The following is a 12,579-nucleotide window of genomic DNA, read 5'->3' as shown; positions in this document are numbered from 1 at the left end:
GTCCAAGTATCTCATGCAAATCAATGTGACTGAGTTTCAGGCTCTCTGATTTGTGTTTCCATGTCCCCACCTCATCCAGCATGGACAAGAGTAGTAGTGGTAGGGCCTAATGCTAAAACACAAGGGAAGGATTTCCATTTCTCTTGTTTTTTGTTTTTTTTTCTCTTTTCCCTGCCATGCATGAGGAAGGTTTCAAGAGCAGACTACACACTACCAACCTCGCCTCTTCGAGTGCTCCAACCAGACGGGTCGGTTCATCATGACAGAGGTGGTGGATTTCTGCCAGGAAGACTTGGATGAAGACGATGTCATGTTACTAGACACTTGGGAAGAGGTCAGCTCAGACTCCACCTTTTCTACCTTCCAGACATATTTTCAAACAGGTTATGGCTTAGTTCATCAGAATCCATCATTGAACATGACACTGAGGGCAGTGTGCCTGGCTCCCCTTTCTCAGTAGTAACTAAGAGCTCCCCATGCTAAGATCTGGAAGTCTAATGGGGCATTATCTGCATGACAGACTGCTCATGCTCCAGATAGGAGGCAGCAGCTGGGATTCCCCTTGCAGACATTCTTAATCCACCCTCACCTGTGCAAGAGTTGACCTGGATGAAGTCTGCCTTTGCCATCCCACCGTAGGAATAGGATGGGCAGGTGCTTCAGGAGGACACCAGGTCCATGTCCTACCCCTAGGCAAGATGAGCTGTGCCTGCATCCATCTTTGTGGGCTCACACAAGAGGGTGGCACCCAGAACACTTCCTCATATCCTAGTACCAGTGGTGAGGACTGTTAAGGGGCTCTGAGGGCATTTAAGTTTTTGACCATGCAAGTACTAGGTTTAACTACCTGGAAACATTTGAGAACTGCTTCCTGAAATATTTATGCTTTGTATCTATCTCAAAAGCAAAATTTTTCTTGGTTGGGAGTAAATCTGAGAGGAAAATCCCAGGCGGTTACTGGCAAACAAGAGTTGCAGCCTTCTCTCCACTTCACTTGTCATGAGAGAACAAACAGCTGTGTCTGCACAGGTCCTGCCTGCTCACTGATCTTCAACACGTTCTCCCATTGCAGATTTTCCTCTGGGTTGGCAAAGCCTCCAACACATATGAGAGAAATGAGGCAGTTGCCTCAGCTAAGGAGTATCTCAAGACCCATCCAGCAGGGAGAGACTTGGCAACTCCAATCATACTGGTGAAGCAGGGCTGTGAGCCCCTCAACTTCACAGGGTGGTTCAACGCTTGGGACCCCTACAAATGGAGTGTAAGTTGCTGGAAAAGCCCTGGGGTGTGCATGTGTGCTCAGCAGTGCTTAAAGGGTATCACTGTCAGTGAGCCATATCCTGTATGGTGTGTGGAGCAAAACCTCTCTTATGACATAGAATCATAGATGTCTTAAGTTGGAAGGTATCTTAAAGCCCACCCAGTTCCAGGCCCTACTGTGGGCTGGTTGTTACCCAGCAGGTCAGGCTGCCCAGGGCCCCATCCAGGCTGGCCTTGAGCACCTCCAGGGATGGGACATGTATAGTTTCTCTGTCCTGAGCTTCACACGTCAGCAGAAAATACCTGTTTGGTGAAATGGGGTTTTGCAAATAGAAGTAAGCGTGCTTAAATTCACAATACCTGCATTTTTATTTTAAAGAGATTAGGTTACAAACTACGTTTGTGATTTCAGCCAAAAATAATTTTGGGGCTGCTAATAGTAAATTAAGTTCAGAGTGAAAACAAAATTTTCCACATCATGAAAGCAATTGAAGAAAAGTGTTTATTTTTCAAAATACAGAAGAAAAATATCTGTCCCATCTATAAGGGCAAACTGAAATGTAAGATGTGAGCAGGTGGGTCTTGTCTCCTGGTTCATAAACTGCCCATGAGAGACCTTTGCTCCCTGTATACAACCCTTCCTCTCAAAAACTGATTTAGAAATGGAAATGAAGACCAGAAATGGAAACCTGGAGGAGCTTCGGTGCTTAATAGATCTAAAATATCACATGGTTTTAGTGGGCATGGTGGTGATGGGTTGGTGGTTGGACTCGATGACCTTAAAGGTCTTTTCCAACCTGAATGATTCTGTGATTTTATGATTCAAGGCAGAAGCAATCCTGCCGGGCTCTGCACCCAAATTCCTGCCACCCGATGGCACTGGTGTGCACAGTTTGGGAAAGGAGAAGTTGTTGTGAGCTGGTGTTCTCTGAAACCCTTCCGTGGTGGGCTGCCGATGGTTGTCCCTTCTCTGTACGGTATTTTGCATGAACATCGGTGTTCAGCTGCTTCACAAGCAGTCTCATCTTCTGGTTACCCAAAGGGCTGTGGATAAGTGCCACGCTGGAGCAGGGCAATGGGGTGGAGGTGCCAAGGGAATCTCATACAAAGACGTTTTTCCTCCACAGCTGAATTTGCATCAACCTTCTTTGCAGTCAGTGGGGTGGCAGAAAGTCTGCCTTAACAGCTGGGTTTGGACAGATGATTCCTATAGCGCCGACCCTTAAAACAATGTTGATTGCTTAGAACTGAGGTCAGATCAGTTTCTTTCTTCTGGGGAACTACTGAAAGACAAGGAGGCAACTTACAGAATACATGCCTCTTTAAGTATCCTCTATAGGCAGCTTTAGCAGCTACAGACAAGCAATCCAAACTGCGAACATCCCAGAAACATGTGGGTGTGTGTTCATTGCTCCATTTGGGGTCTAAATCTGTTTGTTCTGCACTGCATATGTTTGTGTTGTTCACTCTAGTTGGGGATCTCTGCTGGATGGTGCTGTTAAGAACTGACATCTCCTGGCTGCTTCTGAAAGCACAGTCATCCACTTGCCAATATATAAAGCGTCTTCCTTTTTTGGGATATAAGAGAAACCTGGTCACACACAGCACTGAAAATTGGGGTTTGTTTAATATCACCTGTTATTAATCTGTTTCTTTGTTTTCAAGTGACAGCTCAGAGTCTCTCCATTCCAGGACTGGGGATTAAAGGAGACCCCAAATGCATCTGCTGATCTCAGAGCCCAGGAACACGTGCTACCTAATGCTGCCCAACCTTCTCAAAGCTCTCTTTACTTTCAGGATGGCAAATCATATGAGGAGATGAAGAACAGCTTAGGAGATGTGTCAGCTCTATCTGAGATCACAGTGGTGAGTGACTACTGGACCAGATAGCTGGGAAATACCTGAGCTTAAACATCACCACGTCCCCCTACCTGTTTGCATGAAGGAGAGGCCGTTGCTATCAGAGTAGGTGTGAGGACCTCAAGCTGTCAGGATCAGAGGTGTTTTCCTCAGTGGAAAGCAGAGGGAAATGTCATTAATAACCCGTAAATACAATGTATGCAATTAAGAGTTGTATGAGCAGTTTTCAGAGCTGTATCACCCAAGACCCCTGATGTGGGGCCCCTGGTCAAGAAGAACACAACCCAACAGGAGGTGCCAGAAAGAGAGCACAGCATCCCAAAGGTTCCAAACAAAGATGCACAGGTAGCCCCTAGTTTGCTCCACTAGAGCTGTTTCTCTTGACATTTCTCCTCTATTTTGCAGGACCTGAACAACATCAGCCTGAGCAAAAGAACCCTCAGCATGACCAATCTGGCTAGTTCAAGCACATCAAGTGCTTCCCCGGAGTACAAATCTCACTTCAACCACGAAGACAGCAGCAACTACGCCAACAGCAGTGCCAATGGCAGCCCTTTCACAGTGCCCAATGACCAGGGAGTTTACTCCCGAGAGGTGCTGATGAACAAGAATGTGGATGAACTTCCAGAAGGAGTGGATCCCACTAAAAAAGAGGTGACAGCACTGCTGGTTTTATGGCCTTCTAGCTTACTCAGGAACTTAGTTGTAGGCTACGTGTGGCAGCATGTCACTTTATTTAGTCCTACCTCAGGCTCAAGGAGAGGCCAGCTGGACACCGAGGTCTCATGAAGAAATCAGAGGAAACTGGTAGTTTTACTGTAGTTAAAATATTCCTTTCTCTTTTTTCCTTGTGGACAAAAAGTTAATTTTGCCAACATCTGTAGCTGAGTGCAAGCACGCTGATGGGAGGAACACAGGGCTGTTTCCTATTCTCAACAACCCATGTTTGACCAGTTTCTTATCAGGCCCCAGCTGATCTCCTGGTCTACACTTGGAGCCAGAGGGCTGATCTACTAGGCCAGCAGCTCTGCACTGCAGCAATGCCCTTGTAGAAAGGATTGCATGTCAGCTGAGCTCTACAGGTCTTTTCTTTTACCCAAAATGCCAGAGAAGATTTAACTTCCATGTCCCAGAGGGTCTTTCTTTGTTTACTATCTACAAAATGTTTTGTCTTTCCAGAAATGAGAGTGAACATTTCAAGTGGAATATTTGGGGGGAAGTAAGTCAAGGGGAGATGCTTTCACTGTTAATTGCTGGCTTGAGAAACCACTCAAAGCAAGCCAACAGAATTTCTCGGAAGCAGTGTTAATTGCCTTGGCTTGAGTATGATTAGCAGGGACCAAATTTGGACCAGAGCATGCTAACCTCTCAAAACCAAGGCATTTTCTTGGGCTATTATTCCTCTGGTATTCTGGGAAGTAGGAACAGTTGCCGGGATGGGACATTCCATTTCCCACCGTGAAGACAGAGAGCAGGGCAGGAGCTGTTCGCCTGGGATCAAGGCTCAGCTCTGACAGGGTGAGGAAGGGATGTGGCTGAATGGAGGTGCCCCAGCCCTTTGCCTAAGCTAAAACTGACCTCCTCTTGCTCTCTCTTCCTGCTGCAGTACTATCTGTCTGATGCTGATTTCCATGAGATCTTTGGGAAGTCCAAGCACGAGTTCTACCAGATGCCCAAATGGAAACAGCAGAATGAGAAGAAGCAGTGTGGACTCTTCTGAGACCGCAGGGGCCACCCAGCATCCAACGACTTTGGGACCAACCCTTCTCTCTTAGGAGATTCAGGGAAGAAGCACAGACATTGGCTCAACAAACACAACCCAACATCTCAATCAGGCCAAGCTCCAATGCAGTTATTCCAGCACCCTATATTCAGGGAATGGCAAAATATTTTGCAGGAATGGCTTTGCATTAAGTTTTTGCTTCTTTTGGACACTTTATTTCTGATAGCTGTGAAGACAAGTGGTCAAAACTGCATTGTAGCCTCTTCTTTCCTCATCCTTTTGCAGTTTGCCACATCTGCAAGATTGCAATCCTCCTCCATTTGTAAAAGTTAAGATTTAGGTAAGACAGTGGCAACTTGCAGCTGTTATGTGAATTCTGGATGGGGTGAGAAGGGAAAAGCCCTGGGGGCATGGATGGAGTGCCTTGGAGTCAGGGGAAGGGAATGGAGTAGCCAGATGTGTGCTGGTGTATCCCATGGAGTGCAACTGGCCAGCTAAGAACCTTCTCACCAAGGTTCCAATGAGAATCAATTGCAGCTTAACATGCACAGCCTAATGCAGGTAAAACAGCTAAGAACCAGGGTTGGGGGGGAGGAGGGGAAGATGCTCATACATATGTAGAGTGTATTTATTAGCTGTTCTATTTCAAAAAGATGATGAGATTTGGGGCTAGATGCAGCTTTTGATTTTGACTGCCCAACAAGACTTTGCATCTCCAATCTCACCTGGCCCTGCTGAGCATGACTGGGTGTGGGTAAGCATGAGTGCACCTGCCTGCAGAGCAGAGCCTTGATGAAGCCAGGAGGGTTTGGAGGATGATGACCAGAGCGTGTCCCAGTGGAGAGCTCCATCCCTGTGATGTCCGTGGGCTGAGGATGCTGGTTCCACATTGAGCTCAATCAGAGTGGAGAAGGAAATGTGAGTAAGAGGGATGAAGGGATGCAACTGTATAAGAAAGGAGGAAAAACCTATGTTTTAAAAAAAACAGAAGATGTGATTTTAAAGCTTTACTCCATTTCCAGCCTGACTGATGATTCCAAATAAACAGCCAACAGCACCATTGGAGGTGTCCTTGATCAGTGTGTGGAATTGGATGGTGGTAGAGAAAAGCACTGCAGAGCCATTGCTATTTCTTCCATGGAATTTAAAACAGTTTTTAGGAGAAAAGAACAAACATCACAATCATCGAAGCCCTTAAAGGTCACCTGCTCCAATTCCCCTGCAATGAAGAGAGATGACACCCACAGCTCCATCAGGTGCTCAGAGCCCCTTAGGTATCTCCAAAGATGTGGCATCCATGACTTCTCTAGGCAGTGTGCCAGTGCCTCACCAGTCATGTGCTAATCATGCCTCCCCATCATGTGGGCTCTGGTCCTGAAGGCCCTACACCATATGGGAGATGAGGAGCTGCTGACAGCTGGTGGTCAAGGAGCAGAGAGCTCTCATGCAGCACCCAGGACCGCACTGCAATGCTGAAGAATCACTGTTGGGTCAGGCTGGAGGCAGGGACCTCCAGTTGGTGGGATATTCTGGACAGATCTTTGTGTTTGAGAATTGGCAGTTACCTTACATCAGCTGCAATTACCATCATTACTTCCATGATCCAGCCAGCAACTTGGCCCATTTCTGCTCAAGGGTCCAGCCCAACACCCCTTACGTGCAGGTAGGAGCCAAGCAGAGACACAAATGGCCCACATCACCTGTGTGATTGCTCCCACTGTGCTCACGATTGATACAACCGCTGCACCTTTTCTCTGCTCCAACCACTATCAGCACAGCTGGAAGCAGCAATTTATGTACAATATTTATAGCACCCTGCTGTGGTGTGCTGCTGCCAGCTCCCATATTAATTAATTGCATGTGCCGCTTCATAATGTGCCCAGAGAGCTGCGGGTGCCCCATCCCTGGAGATGCTCAAGTCCAGGCTGGATGGGACCCTGGGAAGCCTGAACTGGTAGGGGGCAACCAGCCCACAGCAGAGAAGTTGGAGCTCTATGATCTTTACACTATGATTCTGTGATAAAATGCAGCAATTCCACCTATCGCCTTGCCTACGATCCTAATGAGCATCACATAATTGAATGGAGAGCAGCAGGAATCCAGCCAGATGAAGGAGATGAGGCCAATTTGTTCCATTCTGCTTTGGTTCCTGCTACCATAATGTTTACCGGAAACACAGAATATCCCAAGTTGGAAGGGACCCCCAAGGACCTCAGCTGCTCCTCCCAGCCCTTGCCCTCAGATCCTGTATCACTCTAGGACTCCCAGATCTGCCTTAGAGGCCTATGCTGCTCACAAACTCTTTCAGTCACTGGCAATTAAATCCATTTCAGCCTTTTGGGTGTGGATATAATTCACATTTAATCTGGCAATGGTTTACAACATCACAAGATTATTATAGTGAGGAGGAAAAATCAGTTTGTCCAACAATTACAGCATAACAAACTCCAGGTTGGACTGAAGGAAGCCCTGTTTTGCAGTGGGCTAAAAGATCTCTAAATCCACACTATTTTAGACTCAAAAAAGATGTGGATTGGAATTTGCTTAAAAGGCAATGAACCATTTTGGTAGCAGCCCACCCACTCCAACTCCAGCCATACAAACCCCCAAGAAGACTGACAAAAGAAATTTAGTGGGTTTGTCTCTAAGTTCGTGCATGTTGCATTCGGGTAAACCAAAGAGGCAAACAGTGACAAGTAATTGGACTTTTCCAGATACTTTTTTAATAGTCTAACACAGTGTTTGTAACATCATTGGAGCTTCAAAATATATATTATTTTATTTCAACAACATTCACTTAACTCCACTGTTGTGCTAGAAAAAAAACAAAGAAACAAAAAAACACCTTTTGCCATAAATACTGGGTTGTTGTTCAAAATGCTTTTGTCTGCTTGTGCTGGGTTACTTCTGCAGTGCAATGGGATCAAGCTAACATTTAAAACTCTTTCTACCACTGCTTCCTCTGGGTTAAAAAAGAGATTTTCCTATAAAAACAAAACAAAACAAAATAGCCCTACTGTCAGTTCAGTGTATTTATTTCCACTCTCATCTCTGAGGTCCCTGTGAGTGGGCTTCATTTTGGGATAGAGGGAAATCTGCTGTTTGGCAGTTTTGTTCTCCTTCACAGAATAAGAGCCAGGCTCTGAATGCAAAGCGACCTGGCTGGAAGCCAGGCACACAGGCAGAGCAGTATTCATGTATTTTTTATTATAATACAAAAAGAAAGTCAAGTTATATAACACGGCCCTTTGTAGTGCAGCTTTCTTGTTTTAATCTGTAACAGATAAGAGGAGAATCATGTCCTCCTTTAAGACTTCATATGGTAAAGGATGGCTGACAGCTGAAGTTGCAAGAAGTCACCTGGTGTCTGGCTCCTGATTTCAGTGTCAAAGTGGGGTTTTCTTGCATAGATATTAGGTATTTTGTCCAGATGTGTGACTTAACCCAAACCAGGATTAGCTAAAAAGGAGTCTCTATCCTCTTTCTAAAAGCAGAATTAAAAACCACACTATATAAAGTGAACTCAAAAACACAGCTGGATTGGTTGGACATGTACAAAAGGATTAATCTCAACAGCAGCATTAGGATGTTTCCAACTCGCAGGAGGGAGGGAGTCGATAGCTATTTTACATCAGGACCCCATGGGCACCGTGTGCTGCTCTGGAGAAGGCACTGTGGGTTTGATGGGACCCTGACAGTGGCAGATGACATGTGCTGAGTTCCTTATAGGTCTGTAAGATGGTTCAACGCACCCTGAAAGAGCTGAGCTGCTAATCACAGTCCTGGATGTTGACATACACAAAGAGGGTGGAGGAGGAGTAGGGGTCTCCGTTCTTGGTCAGAAGGTGAATATGACGGTAACCTGAAAAAAGGGACACAGATGGAGAGTGGCCGTTAGTCCTGTCAGAAAGACATTTCCTAGCATTTACCAAGACCCTGCAGTGACAATTCCCTGTCCCTGACAGCTCTTTGTTGCCTGTGCCCCACAGAATAGGTAGGTCAGAGAGGCATGGCTTTGGGCACTGGTAACATAACACATCCAAGGCCACCAGTGACAACGGGCTCCCTTGCCCTGAGCAGCTGCTTAATAAGTCATCTGTCATCTTGCTCAGAACACAAAGCAAGGACAAGTTCTAACCCAAGGTGTGGTGGGCTCTGGACCTCCTATGTAGGAGGCTAAAGATCCCAAAGCAGTCGTTGGGTGTACATAATGATGAGCAGGGCCTTACCTTGCTTCAGACTGGTGAAGGGAACAGTATACTGCCCAATGAAATCGTTCTTGGTTGACATGTCAAAGTCTTCTACCACAAATCGGACCAGGGCAAGCGCAGGGATCTCTATGTCAAATGTAAACTCTTCGTCCCAATTTGGGTTGAAGCCTGAACAACATAGACAAGGAAGGAGGTTAGAGCTGCTCACAAACAAAGAGGGAGGTAAGAGATGTTTACAAGCAGGAAGTGCTGAGAATGTTGCTCCCAGTATTTATGAATACACCTGGTATTAATAAATTCTTCAGCTTAGGCTGATCGCTGTCGACCTCAGAACTGCATCTGCAGAAGACAGAAGGGGGCTGAACTCAGCTTTGCTCCAAAGGCTCTCACTGGCTGATACATGCATCTTAGTTTGCCATTAGACCAGCAGAAACATTTTACTGCCCCAGACTAATCACAGAATAATAGAACACCCTAAGCTGGAAGGAACCCATAAGGATTACTGACTCCAACTCCTGGCTCCACAATGGACCATCCAATGGACCACCAAGAGGGAGCAGAGAGGATAACTATGCCTTTGTGTTACGACAGCTTTCTGAGGTTTTATGCCTCACTGAGTGCTCAAGGTGCACCCGTCCATCATAATTCAGTGCCTCAGTTTCCCTGTCTGCAGTGAGGAGTGCCTGATTATAAAAAGCATCATTAAGACTAGGGACAAAATGGTTTATTCCACCTTGCATAATGGCAATTTCTGAGACAGCCAGACTAGTGCCACCTCTGTCATCAGTAAGGAGCTTCTGACCCAGACTCACGAAGAAAACAAAGCCATGATCATCATGTCAGATGAGAGACAAAAAGAAAATGCAGTGCTTTCCCTCTGGTCATTGTGGTACTCCCTGTAGTTTCAACAAAGCACCCCCCAGAAGCAAACAGGAGAAAAGGACATTCTGTTTGAAACTCCACTGCCATCAGCACAGCCTGTGCACAGCAGAAGCTCAAGGACAACAAAACATCAACTGAAACCTGCTGGTCATGGAGGGTTCGTGGGTGATGCAACAGGAGGCAGAGATCCTTCAGCTGGCCCTGAAGGTTCCAGGTGGGTCTGTGAATAGTGCCATAGCAAAATACCTGTGCTGGATTGCCGCATTTTATTTGGACTTTCATGGGATTAAATTCAATAGACTGCTCAGCTAAAATATATGTGCTCCTCTTCCCACTGATCCTCGGAAAAAAAAAGAATGACTGGTCCCATGGGAAAAGAAATCACAAAACTGAAAGGGAAGTCATTAGCCTTAGGACAGGAGATTTAATTGTGCTGGTATCTGTAGGCGATTTTCAGCCCATCTCAGAGCCATAGAACCCATCTCAGAGCCAAGAACTGCTGAGGCTGCAGTTCTCACCCCCTTTGGAGCTCCATGCCTGCACAACTGGGGCTTAACCTGCATCCACAGCCCATTGCTTCAGCCCCAGCACCATCAAATCATGTGAGCTGCTGAAGCATGGTCACAGTCAAGACTTCAGCCCATTTGGAAAAGTGAACCCACCTCTGCCGCTGGCCCTTTCCAACATTGCTATCTTACTTTTCACTGGGTAACTCTCCCTCCAGAATCCTTCCAGTATCCCTCCTGCCAGTCACAGGCTGACAGTGGGGCCAAGTGAGTTGAGCAACCCTCAGGAATAGGCCTGGTCTCTCTAAAATGTTCCTTACACAGCCTTCACTTGAGACATAGAAATGGTTGTAGGCAAAGGAAATGACCATGAGCTTTCGGAACTGGGCCAGACTTAGTCAAACAGGAAAGGAGGAAAAGGGAAACAATGTTAGCAGAGAGGAAAATATCCACTGCTTTTCTAGTTCTTGGCTCTTATTCCATGCACAAAAGCCATGTCTGTGTACATGTTTGTGATTTCTCAGATTCCTCTTACCTTGGTTATTCTCACAGAAGAGAAAACTGAACTTGCCCTCTACTGTTGCTGAAGGCCACAGTATTCTGACTTTCACGGCATGGAGGAAAGCCATGGCCATGTTTGACCACTAAGAAATGTGGTTCACAGGATGTGAAATATCAGTGTGACTGTGAAGAAGGATCCTGGCTCTTTGGATCAGCAGACTTACAGCCTTCTTCCCTCATCTGCTACTTTGCTGTGAAATGCATTAATTTAGCACTGGGGATCCTCTGACCAAAAGAATAAGCAGATGCAGTGTCCATGCCTTGTGGGAAGGCTCTGAGCTACAGGAAATGTTCTGCTTTTGCACAGACTACATTAAGTACGAGAAGAAGCTGAGATAGCTCAAGCTGTTCAGCCTGGAGAAGGCTAAGAGTTATTATCACTATCTCCCACTTTCCCCTTACAGAGAAGATGGACCCAGACTCTTTTTACGCATGCACAGCAAAAGCATGATATTAACAGGCACAAATGGCAACAAGTGAATTTCTGATTAAGTATAGATCTTATTTTATCCTAAGTCAAAGACTGGATCACTTGCCCAGAGAGTGTGAGCAAACGCCATCCTTTGAGATACTCTGAACTCATCTGGGTAACACGTTGAGCAAACTGAGTTAACTTACAGGTTGGTCTTTCTCTGAGCAGGATTTAGAATGGACAATTCTACAGTCTCTTGCCACCACACTCTTGTGAGTTTGTAGCTCTTTCAGAATAAAATCAGTCACACACAGTCCTTTCTGGAAAGATCTTGAAGGGATCCTGTGTGTCCCAGGTCAGATCCAACAGCGTGGAGGTAAAGAGCACTTTCAAATCTCTAGCTCTGCAGATCTGGCAGCCAATCTCAAAACAACTCAGCTGGATGATGTTGTTTTGAAGGCAATTTCTGTCTCCAAACAACTCGTAAATAAAAGAGATGGAATAACCCCTGAAACAAATGCCCCATATGGACATCAATCTGCTGTACAGCTAGGGTCCCTGTACTGAAGCAGGCCATCATCACCTAGTGTATTTGCTTTGTGTGATTAAAACTGTGTGTATCTGGGCAGGCCACAGGGCAGCAGATCTTGATGAGGAAGATGCTGCTGTATGAAACCAAAGGGTTACAGCCCCAGGGCATCACAGCATGGAAGAAAACCCCTTACCATTATTTTCAACGACTTTGGTCTGCTTCTTGTTGTTATCCTGCTGGACTCCATGGATCTCAATTGTTACCCTGGGATCAACGATCGAGTTTTTGCTCTTGTTTACTTTGGGCAGCTGCTGACCAGAGATGATCTGTGGAGGAAAAAGAGCAAAAGATCAGGATGCAGGAAAGAGAGACTGGTTCCCTCTCTTTCTCCAGGACTACAGGACCTGTTGCTGGTGCTGGTCTTTCAGAGCCAGCTTTGTGACACTCTTCAGAGGAAGCTTTAATGATCTAAAGCATCTAATGAAATGTTGTCAGTCAAAAAGGCAACTTCTCTATCTCTCCCCAGCATGATTGGGTGATACATGGAAACAACAATGGTGAATGTTGATGTGTCTAACATGACTGTACGTTCATCTGTAGTAAATGCTGTCAGTTACCTCTCTTGATGCCAA

At 45.9% G+C, this 12,579-nt stretch overlaps 2 protein-coding genes across 5 annotated transcripts in view; one reads left to right on the top strand and one right to left on the bottom strand.

The window, feature by feature from the left end:
- VILL (villin like) overlaps positions 1 to 7,701 on the top strand; it is a 33,174-nt gene extending 25,473 nt beyond the window's left edge. For all 3 annotated transcript variants that reach the window (XM_042816743.1, XM_042816744.1, XM_042816742.1), the window contains exons 16-20: positions 190 to 334; positions 1,073 to 1,261; positions 3,058 to 3,126; positions 3,526 to 3,774; positions 4,727 to 7,701. In XM_042816743.1, the coding sequence (XP_042672677.1) occupies positions 190 to 334; positions 1,073 to 1,261; positions 3,058 to 3,126; positions 3,526 to 3,774; positions 4,727 to 4,840 (766 nt within the window). In that variant the 3' untranslated portion in view covers positions 4,841 to 7,701. The remainder of the gene's footprint in view (positions 1 to 189; positions 335 to 1,072; positions 1,262 to 3,057; positions 3,127 to 3,525; positions 3,775 to 4,726) is intronic.
- PLCD1 (phospholipase C delta 1) overlaps positions 7,186 to 12,579 on the bottom strand; it is a 49,672-nt gene continuing 44,278 nt past the window's right edge. For both annotated transcript variants that reach the window (XM_042816746.1, XM_042816745.1), the window contains exons 13-15: positions 12,141 to 12,273; positions 9,073 to 9,222; positions 7,186 to 8,705 (exon numbers count right to left, since the gene is read on the bottom strand). In XM_042816746.1, the coding sequence (XP_042672680.1) occupies positions 8,614 to 8,705; positions 9,073 to 9,222; positions 12,141 to 12,273 (375 nt within the window). In that variant the 3' untranslated portion in view covers positions 7,186 to 8,613. The remainder of the gene's footprint in view (positions 8,706 to 9,072; positions 9,223 to 12,140; positions 12,274 to 12,579) is intronic.

This window comes from Centrocercus urophasianus, unplaced genomic scaffold, assembly GCF_019232065.1.
Source record: "Centrocercus urophasianus isolate 14NV4802_14NV808 unplaced genomic scaffold, USGS_Curo_1.0 seq_16, whole genome shotgun sequence".
NCBI classification, from domain to species: Eukaryota; Metazoa; Chordata; class Aves; order Galliformes; family Phasianidae; genus Centrocercus; species Centrocercus urophasianus.
This window is presented reverse-complemented; position numbering and strand designations above follow the sequence as displayed.